The sequence below is a fragment of the Tachysurus fulvidraco genome, chromosome 9 (genome assembly GCF_022655615.1).
Source record: "Tachysurus fulvidraco isolate hzauxx_2018 chromosome 9, HZAU_PFXX_2.0, whole genome shotgun sequence".
NCBI lineage: Eukaryota > Metazoa > Chordata > Actinopteri > Siluriformes > Bagridae > Tachysurus > Tachysurus fulvidraco.
This window is the reverse complement of record NC_062526.1, coordinates 14,070,418-14,084,894: the sequence shown is the minus strand read 5'-3', so window position 1 is coordinate 14,084,894 and position 14,477 is coordinate 14,070,418. Positions and strand designations below refer to the sequence as shown.

Here is a 14,477-nt window from a genome sequence, read left to right as displayed (position 1 = left end):
ATTTAGAAACTGATATGGACATGGGGCACAAAGACAATTAAGACATTTTTGAAGGCATGTCTGCCTTTTAGAGCCTTATTAGGAAAGGTTTGTGCAGTCATTCATATGTAAAACATATCTAGTGTATGTCACACATTAAATGGGTCTATTTTAAATCACAGGCTAGACAGACAACCTGAAAGCTGCTAGTTTCTCATGACCAAGCAGGTTTGTTCTAGTAATAAAAAAAAAAATTAGAATCATACCAAATGCTTAGCCAGCACCTTCAATCTGAATTTAGCAATGAATAACATTACACATGCTGTAAATTAATCCAAATCTTGAATTAAAAATAAAAGCACATGCAGCTTTAAATGAGGCTACCTCTAGATTCAAAGAAAGCATTAAAACTCAATAATGATTATAACCAAGTATATAACATGAGCCACAATCACCAAATCAACAACATCTGCAATCAAGAACATTCATCAAGGTCTCCAATCGATAGAATAAACTCCTTATCTCTTAGTTGAAGACTGAAGATCCACATCTTCCCTAAACACTTACACAAGCACTAAATCAACACGGCTATTTATGTGTGTATATTTTTTTTTTTAAATATATACAGGTTTCCTGTGTACCAGGCATGTTTCCCAACAGAAACTTCTTTAATTCTCACCCTCGCCCCTGGATAAGACTGAATAAATGGAAAAGCTTTATTGAATCACAAAGAAATTGTAGCTCAGAAGGAGCAGAGTCATTGTGTTATGGGATAATTTTGTGTAATCACGTGTGATCACTGAAAAAAACTCCTGGAGTTAAACCACAATGGAGGAAGAAAAGATACAAAATGAAAGACAGCCTTAAGCTTAAACCTAAATACTTCTCTTTATAAAAACCATCATTATCCTGCATAAGGAGGGTATTAACTCTAGAATAGCTGTTTGTATAAACTAAAAAACATGATTAACCCGGTGCTTGGAACTCAGACGCTGTTATAATGTGTGAGAGCATAGAAACCTTGTTATTGTTGATGGTTAAGTGCTGATGACTAAAATACAAAAGGCCTGAAGAGTTTGAGTTTTAAATCTAAATCTATTGTGACAGGTTTAAATAAATAAATAAATAAATAAATAAATAAATAAATAAATAAATAAATAAATAAATAAATAAATAAAATTTAAAAACCTTACAAAACACCATTTTATCTGAAAAGCATAGGAACAAATGCACAGTGAAAGCAAAAGAAGTTTGTGGCACTGAACTGATATAAAGAGCCATGGTGCACAAAACCACAGAATGAGAGGCAGCATTCCAGAGACGGAGCTTGACACGCTTCACAAGAAAGATAAAAACACAGGCAACAAGATATACCTAAAAATATCTGAGTTTAATTAATGAAGCAACTCTGAGAAACAACCATTTTGATGATTAGAAAAAAATTGAGCCTTTTGTGTGTGAACTTCTGATGCGTACTGTTTGACTTTGAATTTGAGTAAATGCTACAGAAGGCAGGAACACACCATGACTGGGATGCCAGTCTGTTACAGGGCAACACGCGGACACACACACAGAGGTTCACACACACACACACAAGATAAGGCCACCATTCATCCCCTCCGACTATTCACTCACCTCCAACTCCAAGCTTCTTGGAGGCTTTTGTTGTTTCTCCATCTGCTGGCCACTTAAATGAACCTTCTCCTGTGCACCTGCTTTAAAACAGACACATAGAGGATGTATATCCATGCTAACAAGATTGTGTTTCATTCAGTCATAGAGCATGTGTGTGTCTGTGTGAGAGAGAGTATGTGCGAGTGAGAGAGTGTGTGAGAGTGAGCATGCGAGTGTGAGCATGTGAGTGAGCATGTGAGAGCGTGTGTGAAGTCTGTACCTTCAATCTCTTTCTCTCTCAGTCTGCGGATGGTGGCTCGGATGAGTTTCCTCTCTTCATACTCTTTGCTACTACGCAACTGCACACAGAAACAAAGGCATTGACAGCGTTTAAGGGGGGGGGGGGGCCTTTCTACTGTACCAAACCATCAGAAATATTCTGTAAAACCTTTAAAAAAACCTTCTCACTCTGTGTGTGTTTGTGTGTGAATAGCTTTTATAGAGTTTCCTCTGTAATAATATATGCGTAATAGATCTGCGATCATAAACTCTGACCAAGACTACACTTGATTTTAGTGGGTTTTATGTTTTAAGGTCAATATTTTTACAGTTTATGGTCTGTTGTGATGTTAGATGTGTTTTCTGAGAACTGGGAATTTCGAGCTGAATGACACCCTTTTCCATGTCACGGTACAATCAACCGTAGCTTTAGAGCACTAGGCGCTACCAATAAAAGCTACAATAACACACAAATGTTTTCCTCCCTCAGTAAATTGAGTGTGATGAGAAGTACACCAGCACTGACACACCAGCACAAAGCTGTGTGAGACTTTTCCCAAAGATCTGGCAGGAAACTATTGTTTTGCTATTCTCTAGATATCTGTGCAAAGACGACTAAATACGGTATGTCGCGGTGCTCAGAAAAAAAGGTTTTCCCCATGCACATACTCGTAAAGTCACAGACATGTCTAACCAGAGGAGACTAAATATATCAGACCACCCTTAAGATCGAAAAAAAGAAAAAATAGAAAACCACAATCACACAAGTAGGTATTTTAGTGCTGACATTTAAAGCACAAAGAGAGAAAAAAAACTTTCCCTATATAGGAAAAATCCTATAGTGTGGCGAGATACAGAATTCCTGAACAATTTCTCCTATACAAGTCTAAAGCTGGAAAACTGTAGAGGAGAGGAGAGGAGAGGAGAGGAGAGGAGAGGAGAAGAGAGGAGAGGAGAAATGTGTGAGAAAGAAGGGTACATCTAGGCCATGTGGGTGAAACTTATTGAAGCTTTCATATACTCATGTGTCAAAAAAGTTATCATGAGAATTTGGAAAAAATCAGATTTTTTCATCTTTTCTTCAGGAACATTCCAGATCTCTGTACATATGAAAGGATCAGATCCTTTTCTAATAATGTTGGATCTGTGGTACGTACCATCACAGAGAGCACATCAATGTCCTGAATATCCTGAAGCTTCCGAGAAAGCACATCCAAGGATGCTGCCAAGTCAGGCCTGTGAATATACAACACACACACATACACACACTTTAACACCACAACACTGCCAGTAGTGTGTGTGACTGACGGCTCTGTGCTTCACTCAGCAGCTGGACGCTCGCATACCAGAAAGTTTTTCTTGGCAGGAAGAAACTCCAGTTTAAGAAAACTATTAAGAATGGAAAATGTCAGTGCGGAGGAAGGAGTGAAATTCTCTCCATATTTGTATGAACGGGGGAGAAAGAGGACGCACTGTGGGCTTGGCTTTAACACGTTGTCAGCGGTGCATGATATCAGGGACAACGGTCACTCAATTTGTTCAGGAGGAAAACAAATGATTCAAACTTTTCATTACAAGCACAACATTTACATAATACTGAGATGACAGACCTTCCACCACAACACTTGTAGTTTTCATTTTGCTTATATATTTACCGATGCTGATTTTCTTTATCGTCATGTCTGTGCTCTGGAGCATGTCGGAATCTCTTGTTGGTCAGCGCAGTTTCCAGGTCTTCAATCTCACGGTGCCGCAGCTCTCGGATGGCAGAGCGGATGACTCTGCGCTCGCTGATGTCCAAAGTGGCCTCCAGCTGAAAACAGACATGAGAGAACACAGATTACATGAGTTCACATGAGTCCCAGTAACAGTCCTTTCCCCCTGCAAGCAGAATAACCTCAACACTCCTTACACACAGACAGTGCAGCTCAGTTCATAAAATCATACAGAGCTTGAGAACACAGTAGTGTCAGCCACGAGGCACTTCACAAATTTATACTGTATTAATCTGCTCCTTAATGTCGGCTATAAATTATATTCTATTGTGACTGATACGACAGACGCACCACATAACCTAAGTCTTGTAATAAATAGATTGTACTTATTTTCTTACTTGGGGAAAGTTTAGGACAGAAGCTTATCCGGGTTTATTTGGACCCTGTCTAAAAAAAAAATTTAAATTCAATGAAAATTTATCTTTAACCAAGCCTGATGTGATAGTGGTGAAGAAAAACTTGATATGAGGAAGAAAATTGAGAGGAGCCTCATCCTCATGCTCATCTGGGTGACACTGGAGAATAAGTCATAATGTCATTTCTACATATATAGTTGAGTGGAATTGTGTAATCAAGAGCTCCTGACCAGCTTCTAGGTCAGTGTAATTTCGAATTATAGACTTAATTATCGATTTAGGACTAATAGACTTCCTACCAAAGTATTCAAAAGTTTTACTGATTAAGACTGAAGCGCAAAACGAGTCTCTAAGTAGTTCTGTCCTTATATTACGTTACATGTTGTGTATCGTCTTAAACAATCCTCATCTGATATTTTGATCAGATCACCCACCCCTACACACACGTGCATGCGCACCCACACACACACACGGTTACACTGTCTGAAGGAGAGTTAAATCAGTGGAAAACAAACAATGTCCCAAAAAAATTAGAGCAACCAGCAGAGGGATTTAATTCATGTGATATGTGTAACTGAGTACCAAGTCACTGTTGGATGCAGTGTGACACACACATAAATACACACAAACACACAAACCCTTCCTTCTTTCCTATGAAATAATAAGGCAGATCAAGCAGCAGCTTGTTTCCCTGTGATACAGTATAGCTGATTTACACACACACAAATACACACAAACCCACACACACACACACACAAACCCTTCCTGCTTTCCTAAGAAATGATAAGGCAGTTCAAGCAGCAGCTTGTTTCCCTGTGATACAGTACAGCTGAAAGCTTATGTACACACACACACAAAACAGCACATAAAAAACAAGCAAATGATAGAAGGGAAATAGACACAGGGACGTGAAAAATTTGGAGTTATATATAAATGTGCTGTTTCATTAAAATGAGTCAGCATTAGCAGAATAACATGATAATTATACCTTAGAAAAATGTTGCTATGCGCTTTACTTCCTGCATTATAAAACATCAATAATGGTGTGATTTTTATTTTTTTTATTTGCCAGACATTGGATAAAAAAGGTACATAAGGTATGATTATGTCTTTTTTTAATGATTCCTAGTCATATTGAGTTTTTTCACACTTTATAACTCACTAATTACTGGGAACTGAATACTTTCCTTCACATTGTTATCCTGCAGCATGGAGCTGGCACACACATTACGCTATCCCATAATGCACCAGGGCTGGCGTGTTAAATTGTGGTCCTTGTGGTTCAGTTGCACTTTTTAACAACACCTGAGTTAATTGGTTTCTTCTTGAAGGCTTTAAAAGTGACGTGACATATGGCTAAGTACGGTGACCCATACCCAGAATTCATTCTCTGCATTTGACCCATCCAAAGTGCACACACAGCAGTGAACACACACACACCATGAACACACACCCGGAGCAGTGGGCAGCCATTTATGCTGCGGAGCCCGGGGAGCAGTTGGGTGGTTCGGTGCCTTGCTCAAGGGCACCTCAGTCATGGCCGGCCCGAGACTCGAACCCACAACCTTAGGATTACGAGTAACTAAATACATTGTGGTTATTATGGGGTCAGGAGGTGGTGGATGTTGAACAGGCTGAGTGCTCTCTTACAAATACCTGACAGCAGCCATGTCAGGGATTTAACCCGAGTCACTCTGACTGACAGTGTTTATCCCTAACTCAACATGCGTCGTGGGGGTTGGGGGGGTGGGTCCTAGTTAAACTTAACAAAATCAGCATCACACACACACACAGATCCGTCTTACTAATTACAAATCTATTAAAGAACAGGTTTGAAGCTTGTCATTTTTTTTTACTACTGTTCAAATGATCATCCTGGAATGACTGTGAACAAGTATGTGAGTGAATGAGTGACTCAGCAAGTCTACTGATCAGCCAGCTTTATTTTGTCCTTATAAGGGCATAGGGCACATCATCCAGCCTGCTGAGTGTGTGAGAGAGAGAGAGAGAGAGAGAGGGAGAGAAGAGAGAAAGAGGAGAGAGAAAGAAGAGAGAGAAAGACAGTAGAGAGAAACAGAGAGACAGACAAACAGAGGAGAGAGAAAGTGAGAGAGAGAGAGAGAGAGAGAGAGAGAGAGAGCGATGGAGAGAAATCCAGTGGTTTCCCTCCATTACTTTTTCTCCACATATGTTATAATTCTTCATGCTGCCGCCCTGATAAATACTAGCTTGTCCTTGGAAGTTAAACCTATTTGGGAAATAGTTGCTTTATTGTCAGAAGGTCATAAGGCAATGAATAATGTTTGAAGACTCGCACCGAACGGCTTCTTATTTAAATCTTTTCTGAAATTCTTAGATCCACATATAGACGACCTGAAGACAGCATGTCCTTCCACTCATCTGTCTGTGAAAAGTAGCACAAAATGATTAGCAGTCTTAAAACAACAATCAGCCTCGTGCAATCACGTCTACACAAACACTTCTACAGGCCTGTCGGGGTATGGAAAAAATTCTAATTGCTGAAGAACATTGGCAAAACAAAAAAAAAAATTAAAGTAAAAAAAAAAAAAAACAGTTCAAGCTGAATGACTGAAGAGCCAATCAGAGAAAAGCACTTTACTAGACTACACACGGTGGATCTGGTAAATATAGATGTGCAAATTCCACAGCTCTGTTTAACGTGCCTTCTGAAGCTCTGACTTCAATTAGCATTGATGCATTTCGAAGTAGTATGGAGAAGAGAGCCGGAAAAATGAACGAGTAAACAACTAAAAATACATGTTGACAGATGGAAAACTGTTGGAGAGTGCAGAGTGGACGCTGCCGGTCACAAGAGACTGACATTCATGACCTCAGGGGACTCGAGGACTTGGAAACAGCCGAACTGTTCGATGGAACTTGGTGTAAAACTTTTCTCCAACTATTCTGATCTTATAAATCTCTCACAGCACAAACCCACTGTTGTAACGAGGAGGCATACGGCTGTGGATCCATTTGCAGCTTAAATGACAATCAGAAGAGTGATCAGACAGGCAATAATCAGGACGAGCAGAGGTACAAATATCAGAGTATAGGCAAAAATCAGGGTCGAGAACAGGCAAAAGGTCGGGGCAGGCAGAAAACAGACAGAAGAGCCAGAAACAGGAAACGGGATAATACCAGGAAATCAGAACACAGGAAAACGCTCAGAATGACAGTACGGAGACTAGTCAAGACCTCGCACAGATGTCAAGTTCATGTGTTGTTTTAAAGGGAGCGGAGATGAGAAACAGGTGGCGGTGATAATGAGCGGGACTGGTGGTGGATGGGAGGTGTAGTCCAGAAGTGCGCTAGTACTCCGGAGACGCGTCTCTATGGTGACGCTCAGGCGGCAGCTCGTAGTTCGTGACAACTGTAGGCTCATCTGTAATAACGAGATAAAATCAAGTTCATCAAATCACAGCAGGTGACAGAAAACACTTGCCAGAAGATCAAGTTGGACCGGATTTGTAAAAATCCCCACAGCACAACGCTCTTCCTTGTAGTTGTTCCTGGCGCAGCACATTAAGCCTCGTTTACTTCTCGGTCTCTTACAGCAAAATTTCCACCAAACATCTCGTGCTCTCTTATTCCACATGGTTCAGAAACGTGACCTCAAAAGCAGTTCTGGTCTGCAGTCCATGACCCAACGTTTTTCCCTAAATGTCCCAGAGCAGAACCATGAGAACCTGCATCCAAAACTGGGACCAAAACAAACAATTTGCAGCTGAAAGTCTTCATCTGGAAGCCTCGGTATGAAACTCAGCAGTAATCAGCGTTCTGATCACTGAGCTTGAAGCAAAGTCCAGGTGCTCAGCCTGATGGCTTTCTGAAAAAATGTGAAATACTTGGCCACTGACTTTACTTTTGTAGGTTTCAGGTGAGCCCAAGACACTACAGGGGCAAAGGGCAGGATCGTCACACCCTGGCAACACAGATTTAAAGTAATCAAGCTTAATCTCCTTATTCCCAATAAAACCATTTAAAAGTCACATTTATTTAAATTCCTCATAGATGCTGCACCAGCCATAATCTGATATATATATGACTATAAATTTCCCAACAAAAAAGGGTCAAGTTTTTTTTTCAGTCTATGGCATGAGGAACATTTCAGAATTCTCATCTAAGTAATGATTTAAGATCGGTTGCTGTGTCTCTGCATGGCATGTAGTGTGACCGAATGAGCCGGACGGTAAAAGCAAACACACCGTAATGTCATGTTGGCCGTTTCCATCAATTTATGTGTAGGACATTTTCCATGGAGCTGCTTACTGTATTGCTTACTTTTATTATAAAATAAAAAAAAAATAGACCAGTTAGGAAAAAGTCAACAAAAGCAAGTGAAAAGGCACAAAACGTCTGCGGAATGGTAAATGAAAAATGATCAGGGAAAAGTCACTCAGTAGTGACAATCTGCTGTGTACTAAACAGTAGAGCAGCAAATAACACTCAGAATCCTAATCTCTAATCTATACAGACTAAAATCTCAAGTAACTGGGATTAGTGAGGAATTGGCTGAAGTGTACAAAAAGAACTGATCAGGATGCAGGCTTTATCATGTAAGCATGTGTCTTTGTACCTTTGTTTTGTGTGTGTGTGTGTGTGTGTGTGTGTGTGTGTGTGTGTGTGTGTGTGTGTGTGTGTGTGTGTGTGTGTTTGTGCGTGTGTGTGAGAGAGAGTGTGAGTGAGAGAGATTTATGCCCTGTAATGGACTGCTACCCTGTCCAGTGTAGTCCCGCACCCTGTGGGAGAGACTTCAGTCGTGATCCTATGTAAGAGCTACAGAAAACGGATGGCTGGATCGGTTCAACCAGTCTTTAACCGACATGTTATTTCTTTCAGTAACAAATCATTCATATGGCTCTGAATAAGAGCATGAAAAAAAATGAAGTACTTACAAGTGAGACGGAGAAGCGGTTCAGTTTTCTAACTGATTGTGGCCAAGAACAGCTTTATTAAAAAGAAAAAATCGTTCATTCTCAATGAAAGCTGCTTCTTCCAGGGACAAGAAATCTTTGTGTCTAGTGCTGTGACAAATTTGAGAAAAATCGCGCTTGATGCAAATACGGAAAGACTCGCTGCAGCGACAACCAATGGGAGTGAAGACAGACTTCAGAGCACACATGATGCGTGACAATGAGTGCACGTTGCTTCTCCTTGTGTGACATCTCGTGTGACATGATGCAGATAAACACTGCTGAATTTTATACACAAACATCAAATCTGCCTTGATTTTAGCCACAAGAGATATGCTAGCTGCTATATTGGTCTTTTTCTACATCAATCTCCATCACCTGAATAAATAAGAGTACTTTTCATGTAAACTAGATGTATATGTGTGTGTGTGTGTGTGTGTGTGTGTGAGAGAGTGTGTATACACTACTAAACTTTGGGAGCTTGTGTCCCTGCAGCTTTAAGTAGGATGGATGGATGGATGGATGGATGGATGGATGGATGGATGGATGGATGGATGGATGGATGGATGGATGGATGGATGGATGGATGGATGGATGGATGGATGGATGGATGGATGGATGGATGGATGGATGAACCTTTTTTTTCTGCATTTTTTACTTCACACGAGACTGTAGTTTCCTGAATCACATGACAGGAAACTGCTCGATGGAATTGCACAACTGCAGGAATGAGCAGGTGTTTCTAATAAAGTGACAGGTCATCGTACAGATGTGTCATTGCACAGTCAACGCTGACGGATGAGAACGGTGCGAGACAGATGAAGGAGCAGACGACTCAGTAGAACATGTGTGAAACCTACTGTAGAGACAAACTGTACTGTAAAGCCACACTGACTCATCAGTGCACATCCTGTGTGAGTCACCTGAACTCCAGCTTGAACATGTCTCAGACCCAGAGTGTGAAAGGTGATATCACACATCCTGGTAAATTTCTGAGCAATAACTCATCACAAGATACTGTGATGTCACAAAGTCACCTGATTGTTCGATCCACAGTGGCTGGAGGTTTAGACCTGTATGTCTGACTTTACACACTTATCCCTGTGCTCTCCTTTCAACACGCCTGTCTCGACTGAGCAGGATTCTGTCTAGTCCCGCTCAGGTTTGTCATCTCAGGGAGATTTCTGCTTGCTGGCCTGAACCCCACACGATGGGAAAAACTTTAAATCACTGAAAATTGTATGGTTTGTAATGAACCTGAAACCTAGGGTTTTTAAATGGGATCCAGAACAGGGCTTTCTGGAAACACCAACATGTTATTGTCCTGTGAGCTCCACAATCCCCTCATCAGTACATCCAGGATTTTTATTGTTTCTAGAAGAATAGGGCATCTCTAATACAGCACATCTGGAGGGTTAGGGGCCTTACTAAAGGGCCCAACATTTGCAGTGCTGGGGCTTGAACCCCGAACTTCCAATCAACAACCACTGCCTACTTTTATTTGCCGATCTGAACTGAAATTCAAAATTCTCAAAATGTTGTGCTTTTTTTTCCTAATCAAATCTGTAAAATTTCCAGCACAGGATTCTTCCCTTGAACTCCTGCCAGTTAAAGACACACTTGACAGTTGAAGTCAATGTAATGACTTTCTATGAGATACACGGGTGTGTGCAGGAATGTTAGTTTTTTGTTCATGTTGTCAAAACAAACGACAAATGGAGGAGATGATGAGACCGCCATGGATTGGACACTCGATGACACGTCCAGCGTTCTGTTTTCTATCGTCCTCACGTTTCACAGTACTCAAGAAACTTTCTGAAATATTACTAATGGAGCTAGAAAGGCACAAAGGGTAACATTTTTAAATGAGATGACTTGACTATAGTACTGCTGTGCACTACTCACACATTCTGTACTGTATATTGTGTGTTGTACAAACAGTCGTCATGCGTGACGTACACTACTGTCATTTGCACTACTATGCACTATATACACTTTATGTCTGTACTTTTGAGGGACACCAAAAATTCCTTTAGTGTAAAAACAAATTGGCCAATAACTCTGATTCTGATTACAAGTGTCTTCACGACTAGGAGTTAAAAAGAATCCTGTGTTTGCGATTTCACCAATCTGAGTAGTTTTCTGCAAAAATTTAATAATAATAAAATCACACTTTAACAAAAAAAAAAAAAACCACAAAAAAAACCCTCCACCAAATCCTGAAACAACTGTTTATTGTTCTGTCTCATATTTATTTTATTAATACTAACACTTTGTAGTGACCTGATCACAACCTGCCACTTATGATAAAGTTCAAGTATTCTAGCTGACAAACACTGTTATACTAAATAATTATTTACTGGCACACACAAAAGCAGAACATTAACACAATGTTGATTCGTCTGAGGTGGTTAGATTTGAGACTCATACGGGGTATATCAGATGAATCGGCTATACAAACGTGTTATTGTGTAATAACATTTACGGCATCTGCTAAATGCCGTAAATGTTATTGTGACATCACTCTGTAATGTGTGACATGCTAAAGCAATGACACACTTCTGGTCAGGTATGAGAGTGTGTTTCGTGTAGAGATAGAGGATATAAAGTGTAGCTAAAAAGGAAGTCCTACACACAGGTCTGTAAATCATGAACTCACAGGGACATGCCCAAGCTACTCGCAACCTGTCTGCCACTTTCCACTGAAGTATCTGCTTTCCCAAACTGCTCAATCAGTGCAGTCTTTCTGTGCCAATATTTTACAGAAAAAAGATAATTAAAATACATTTGAATCTGTTATGATGTCTATCAAGAGTCTTCATTGTGTACGACACCATTGTTACGATATCATGAGAAGTCTTGACGTAAAAGCCTTTTTTATCACACAGATGCCCTCACATGATGGGAACTGCACCGGTTGTCCTTTTGTCAGAAATGAAGATAGACATATCAGCTCTCATCTACAGACTTATGCCTGAGCGTGCTAATGTAGTTAACAAAACCATATCTGTGATCCAATTGCCTGCTTCCTGTCCAGCACACACCCTAAAATGTTCCCATGTCCAGGAAAAAATTTACATTTTAGAAGACACAAAATGAGCCAAACTGAAAATGACACATTATACATCTTGTTGTGGGAAACGCAATGGCTTGGAGTATTTTTGGCTACAAATCAAAACCACAAGAAAATGCATTAAAAAAATAATAGTAATAAAAAACATTCACTATTTTATGCTTGCTAATGTCACCAAGAATTTTTATTCAAATTTGATTTCAAAATGATTACAAATCCAAATCCACTGTATGTATAATAACTATGTGCTCACTAAAAGATTTTTTTAAAGGAAGTGAGCACTATTTTTCTTTCCAGTTGAAGCGGTGTGTCAGACGGTGTGTGTATGTGTGTGTGTGTGCCTGTGTGTATGTGTGTGTGTCTGCCTGTGTGTATGTGTGTGTGTCTGCCTGTGTGTATGTGTGTGTGTCTGCCTGTGTGTATGTGTGTGTCTGCCTGTGTGTATGTGTCTGTCTGTGTGTATGTGTGTCTGTCTGTCTGTCTGCGTGCGTCAGGTGTAGCTTGGCCAAAGTCCAGCTTTTTGAATTTGCTGCTTTACTGTTTATTCTACAAAATTAGAACGATTCGTGTGTGTGTGTGTGTGTGTGTGTGTGTGTGTGTGTGTCTGCCTGTGTGTATGTGTGTCTGTCTGTCTGCCTCTGTGTGTGTGTGTGTCTGTCTGCGTGCGTCAGGTGTAGCTTGGCCAAAGTCCAGCTTTTTGAATTTGCTGCTTTACTGTTTATTCTACAAAATTAGAACGATTCGTGTGTGTGTGTGTGTGTGTGTGTGTGTGTGTGTGTGTGTGTGTGTCTGCCTGTGTGTATGTGTGTCTGTCTGTCTGCCTCTGTGTGTGTGTGTGTCTGTCTGTCTGTCTGCGTGCGTCAGGTGTAGCTTGGCCAAAGTCCAGCTTTTTGAATTTGTTGCTTTACTGTTTATTCTACAAAATTAGAACGATTCGTTTTTTGTATTTTGTAGTTTTCCTGTATAAACACTAATTCAATATAAATACTAATTCAATATAAAATCACACACACAATAATGAGTATCGGGACTCAATGGCAATATCTGAGAAAATACTATTAAATGATTAAATTAAATTATATTTAGTACACAATAATATAAACTAGTTCTATAACAGAAACAGTGACACAAACAGGCTCTTGTTTCTCACCCTGTGTTTGTTGTGTTCTTTAGTCAGATATATTAATAAATCTCAGCACATTGGCTTTAAAATGAACTCACCAGGGTCTGAAGTGATGTTTCATCCAAACTGGAGTATCTGTGCTCCGTCATGATGAGAACCAACACAACGTCCTGAGCAAGAAATAGTAAAGTTTCTGCTGCGTGTCCGAGTTTCACAAGAGTTTTAGCTCTAGAAGTTTGTACAAGAGGAGAATAAAGGCAAAAAATCCAACATATTCTTCACACAGATGCCGGTTTACTGTATAAACTAAACTAGCCACGTTTGCCACCAATAAACCCGCAGTATAATGATCCTGTTGAATCCTGGTGAATCCCCTGGTGAATCTCCTGTGAATGCTGGTGATACCACAACAATCCCACCTGCTGAATAAAGTGTCCAAAAAGAGGTGTATTACATATCTATAACTGGCGGAAAATAAAGCGACAACAAAATTTAAAAGTTATATCGCAGGTCAGTGCTTTCATACTGCGGTCCATGTGAACCAACTGAGTTTGTCTTCCTTCCATGTGAATAATTAAATACAAGCCCCACCCCCAGCTCTCTCAGCCAATAGAAAGCCGAGGAGCAGGAGTCGTTTACTCTTTGAATTTTTTAGCGGGTGGCAAAACAGTGTGCGCACGTGGCGCCGCCTATCGTAATAATAGTTATGAAAGGAGGTGTTTGTAAAGTAACGGAACAGCTAAAACGTAATATCTGTCGAGTTGAGCAATGCATTCACGAGGTCTCATCAACAAGACCATGCACAGTGGATGTTTTCCACACCAGTCACTCAGTACCTATCAGTACAAGCAACCAAAGAATCCATTAGTAATCGGATTGATGTGATAAAGTGGCGCAGATCTGAAATAATCTGGTATTCAACACTCAACATCTGATGGCTTTGGCAGAATTTATTTTAAATCTATAATAAACTGAGAAATATATTGCTTACTACATACAGGTGTAGAAAGGACATCATTTATAATAACGCTCTCCAGTGTCACCCAGATGAGGTTCAGGTTCCCCTTTGAATCTGATTCCTCTTAAGGTTTCCTCTTTATATCATCTCAGGGAGTTTTGCCTCACCATTGTTGCTTCAGGGGATATATATAATTGTTAAACTAAGCTGCTTTGAGACAACGTCCATTGTGTTTTTTTTTTTTGTTGTTTTTTTTTTTTTTTTTGACCATTGTTGTCCATTGTGCGTTTTATAGAAATAAACCCGAATTGAACGGAAAAATTGTGCAGTGGTGTGAATGACATTTTTGTTTGGAATTTATATAATGCCGAAATTAGCAAATAATT

At 40.0% G+C, this 14,477-nt stretch overlaps 1 protein-coding gene across 6 annotated transcripts in view; it reads right to left on the bottom strand.

Annotated features, from left to right (window-relative positions):
* Window positions 1–13,701, bottom strand: part of smtnb (smoothelin b) — a 46,815-nt gene extending 33,114 nt beyond the window's left edge. For 2 of the 6 annotated variants that reach the window (XM_027145598.2, XM_027145601.2), the window contains exons 1-5: window positions 13,232–13,700; window positions 3,528–3,685; window positions 3,030–3,108; window positions 1,874–1,952; window positions 1,615–1,694 (exon numbers count right to left, since the gene is read on the bottom strand). In XM_027145598.2, coding sequence (XP_027001399.2) covers window positions 1,615–1,694; window positions 1,874–1,952; window positions 3,030–3,108; window positions 3,528–3,685; window positions 13,232–13,282 — 447 coding nt within the window. In that variant the 5' untranslated portion in view covers window positions 13,283–13,700. Of the gene's footprint in view, window positions 1–1,614; window positions 1,695–1,873; window positions 1,953–3,029; window positions 3,109–3,527; window positions 3,686–13,231 lie in introns of all 6 variants that reach the window. The other 4 variants (XM_027145604.2, XM_027145602.2, XM_047818907.1 and 1 more) reach the window with 3 other exon arrangements.
* Window positions 13,702–14,477: the final 776 nt, after the last annotated feature.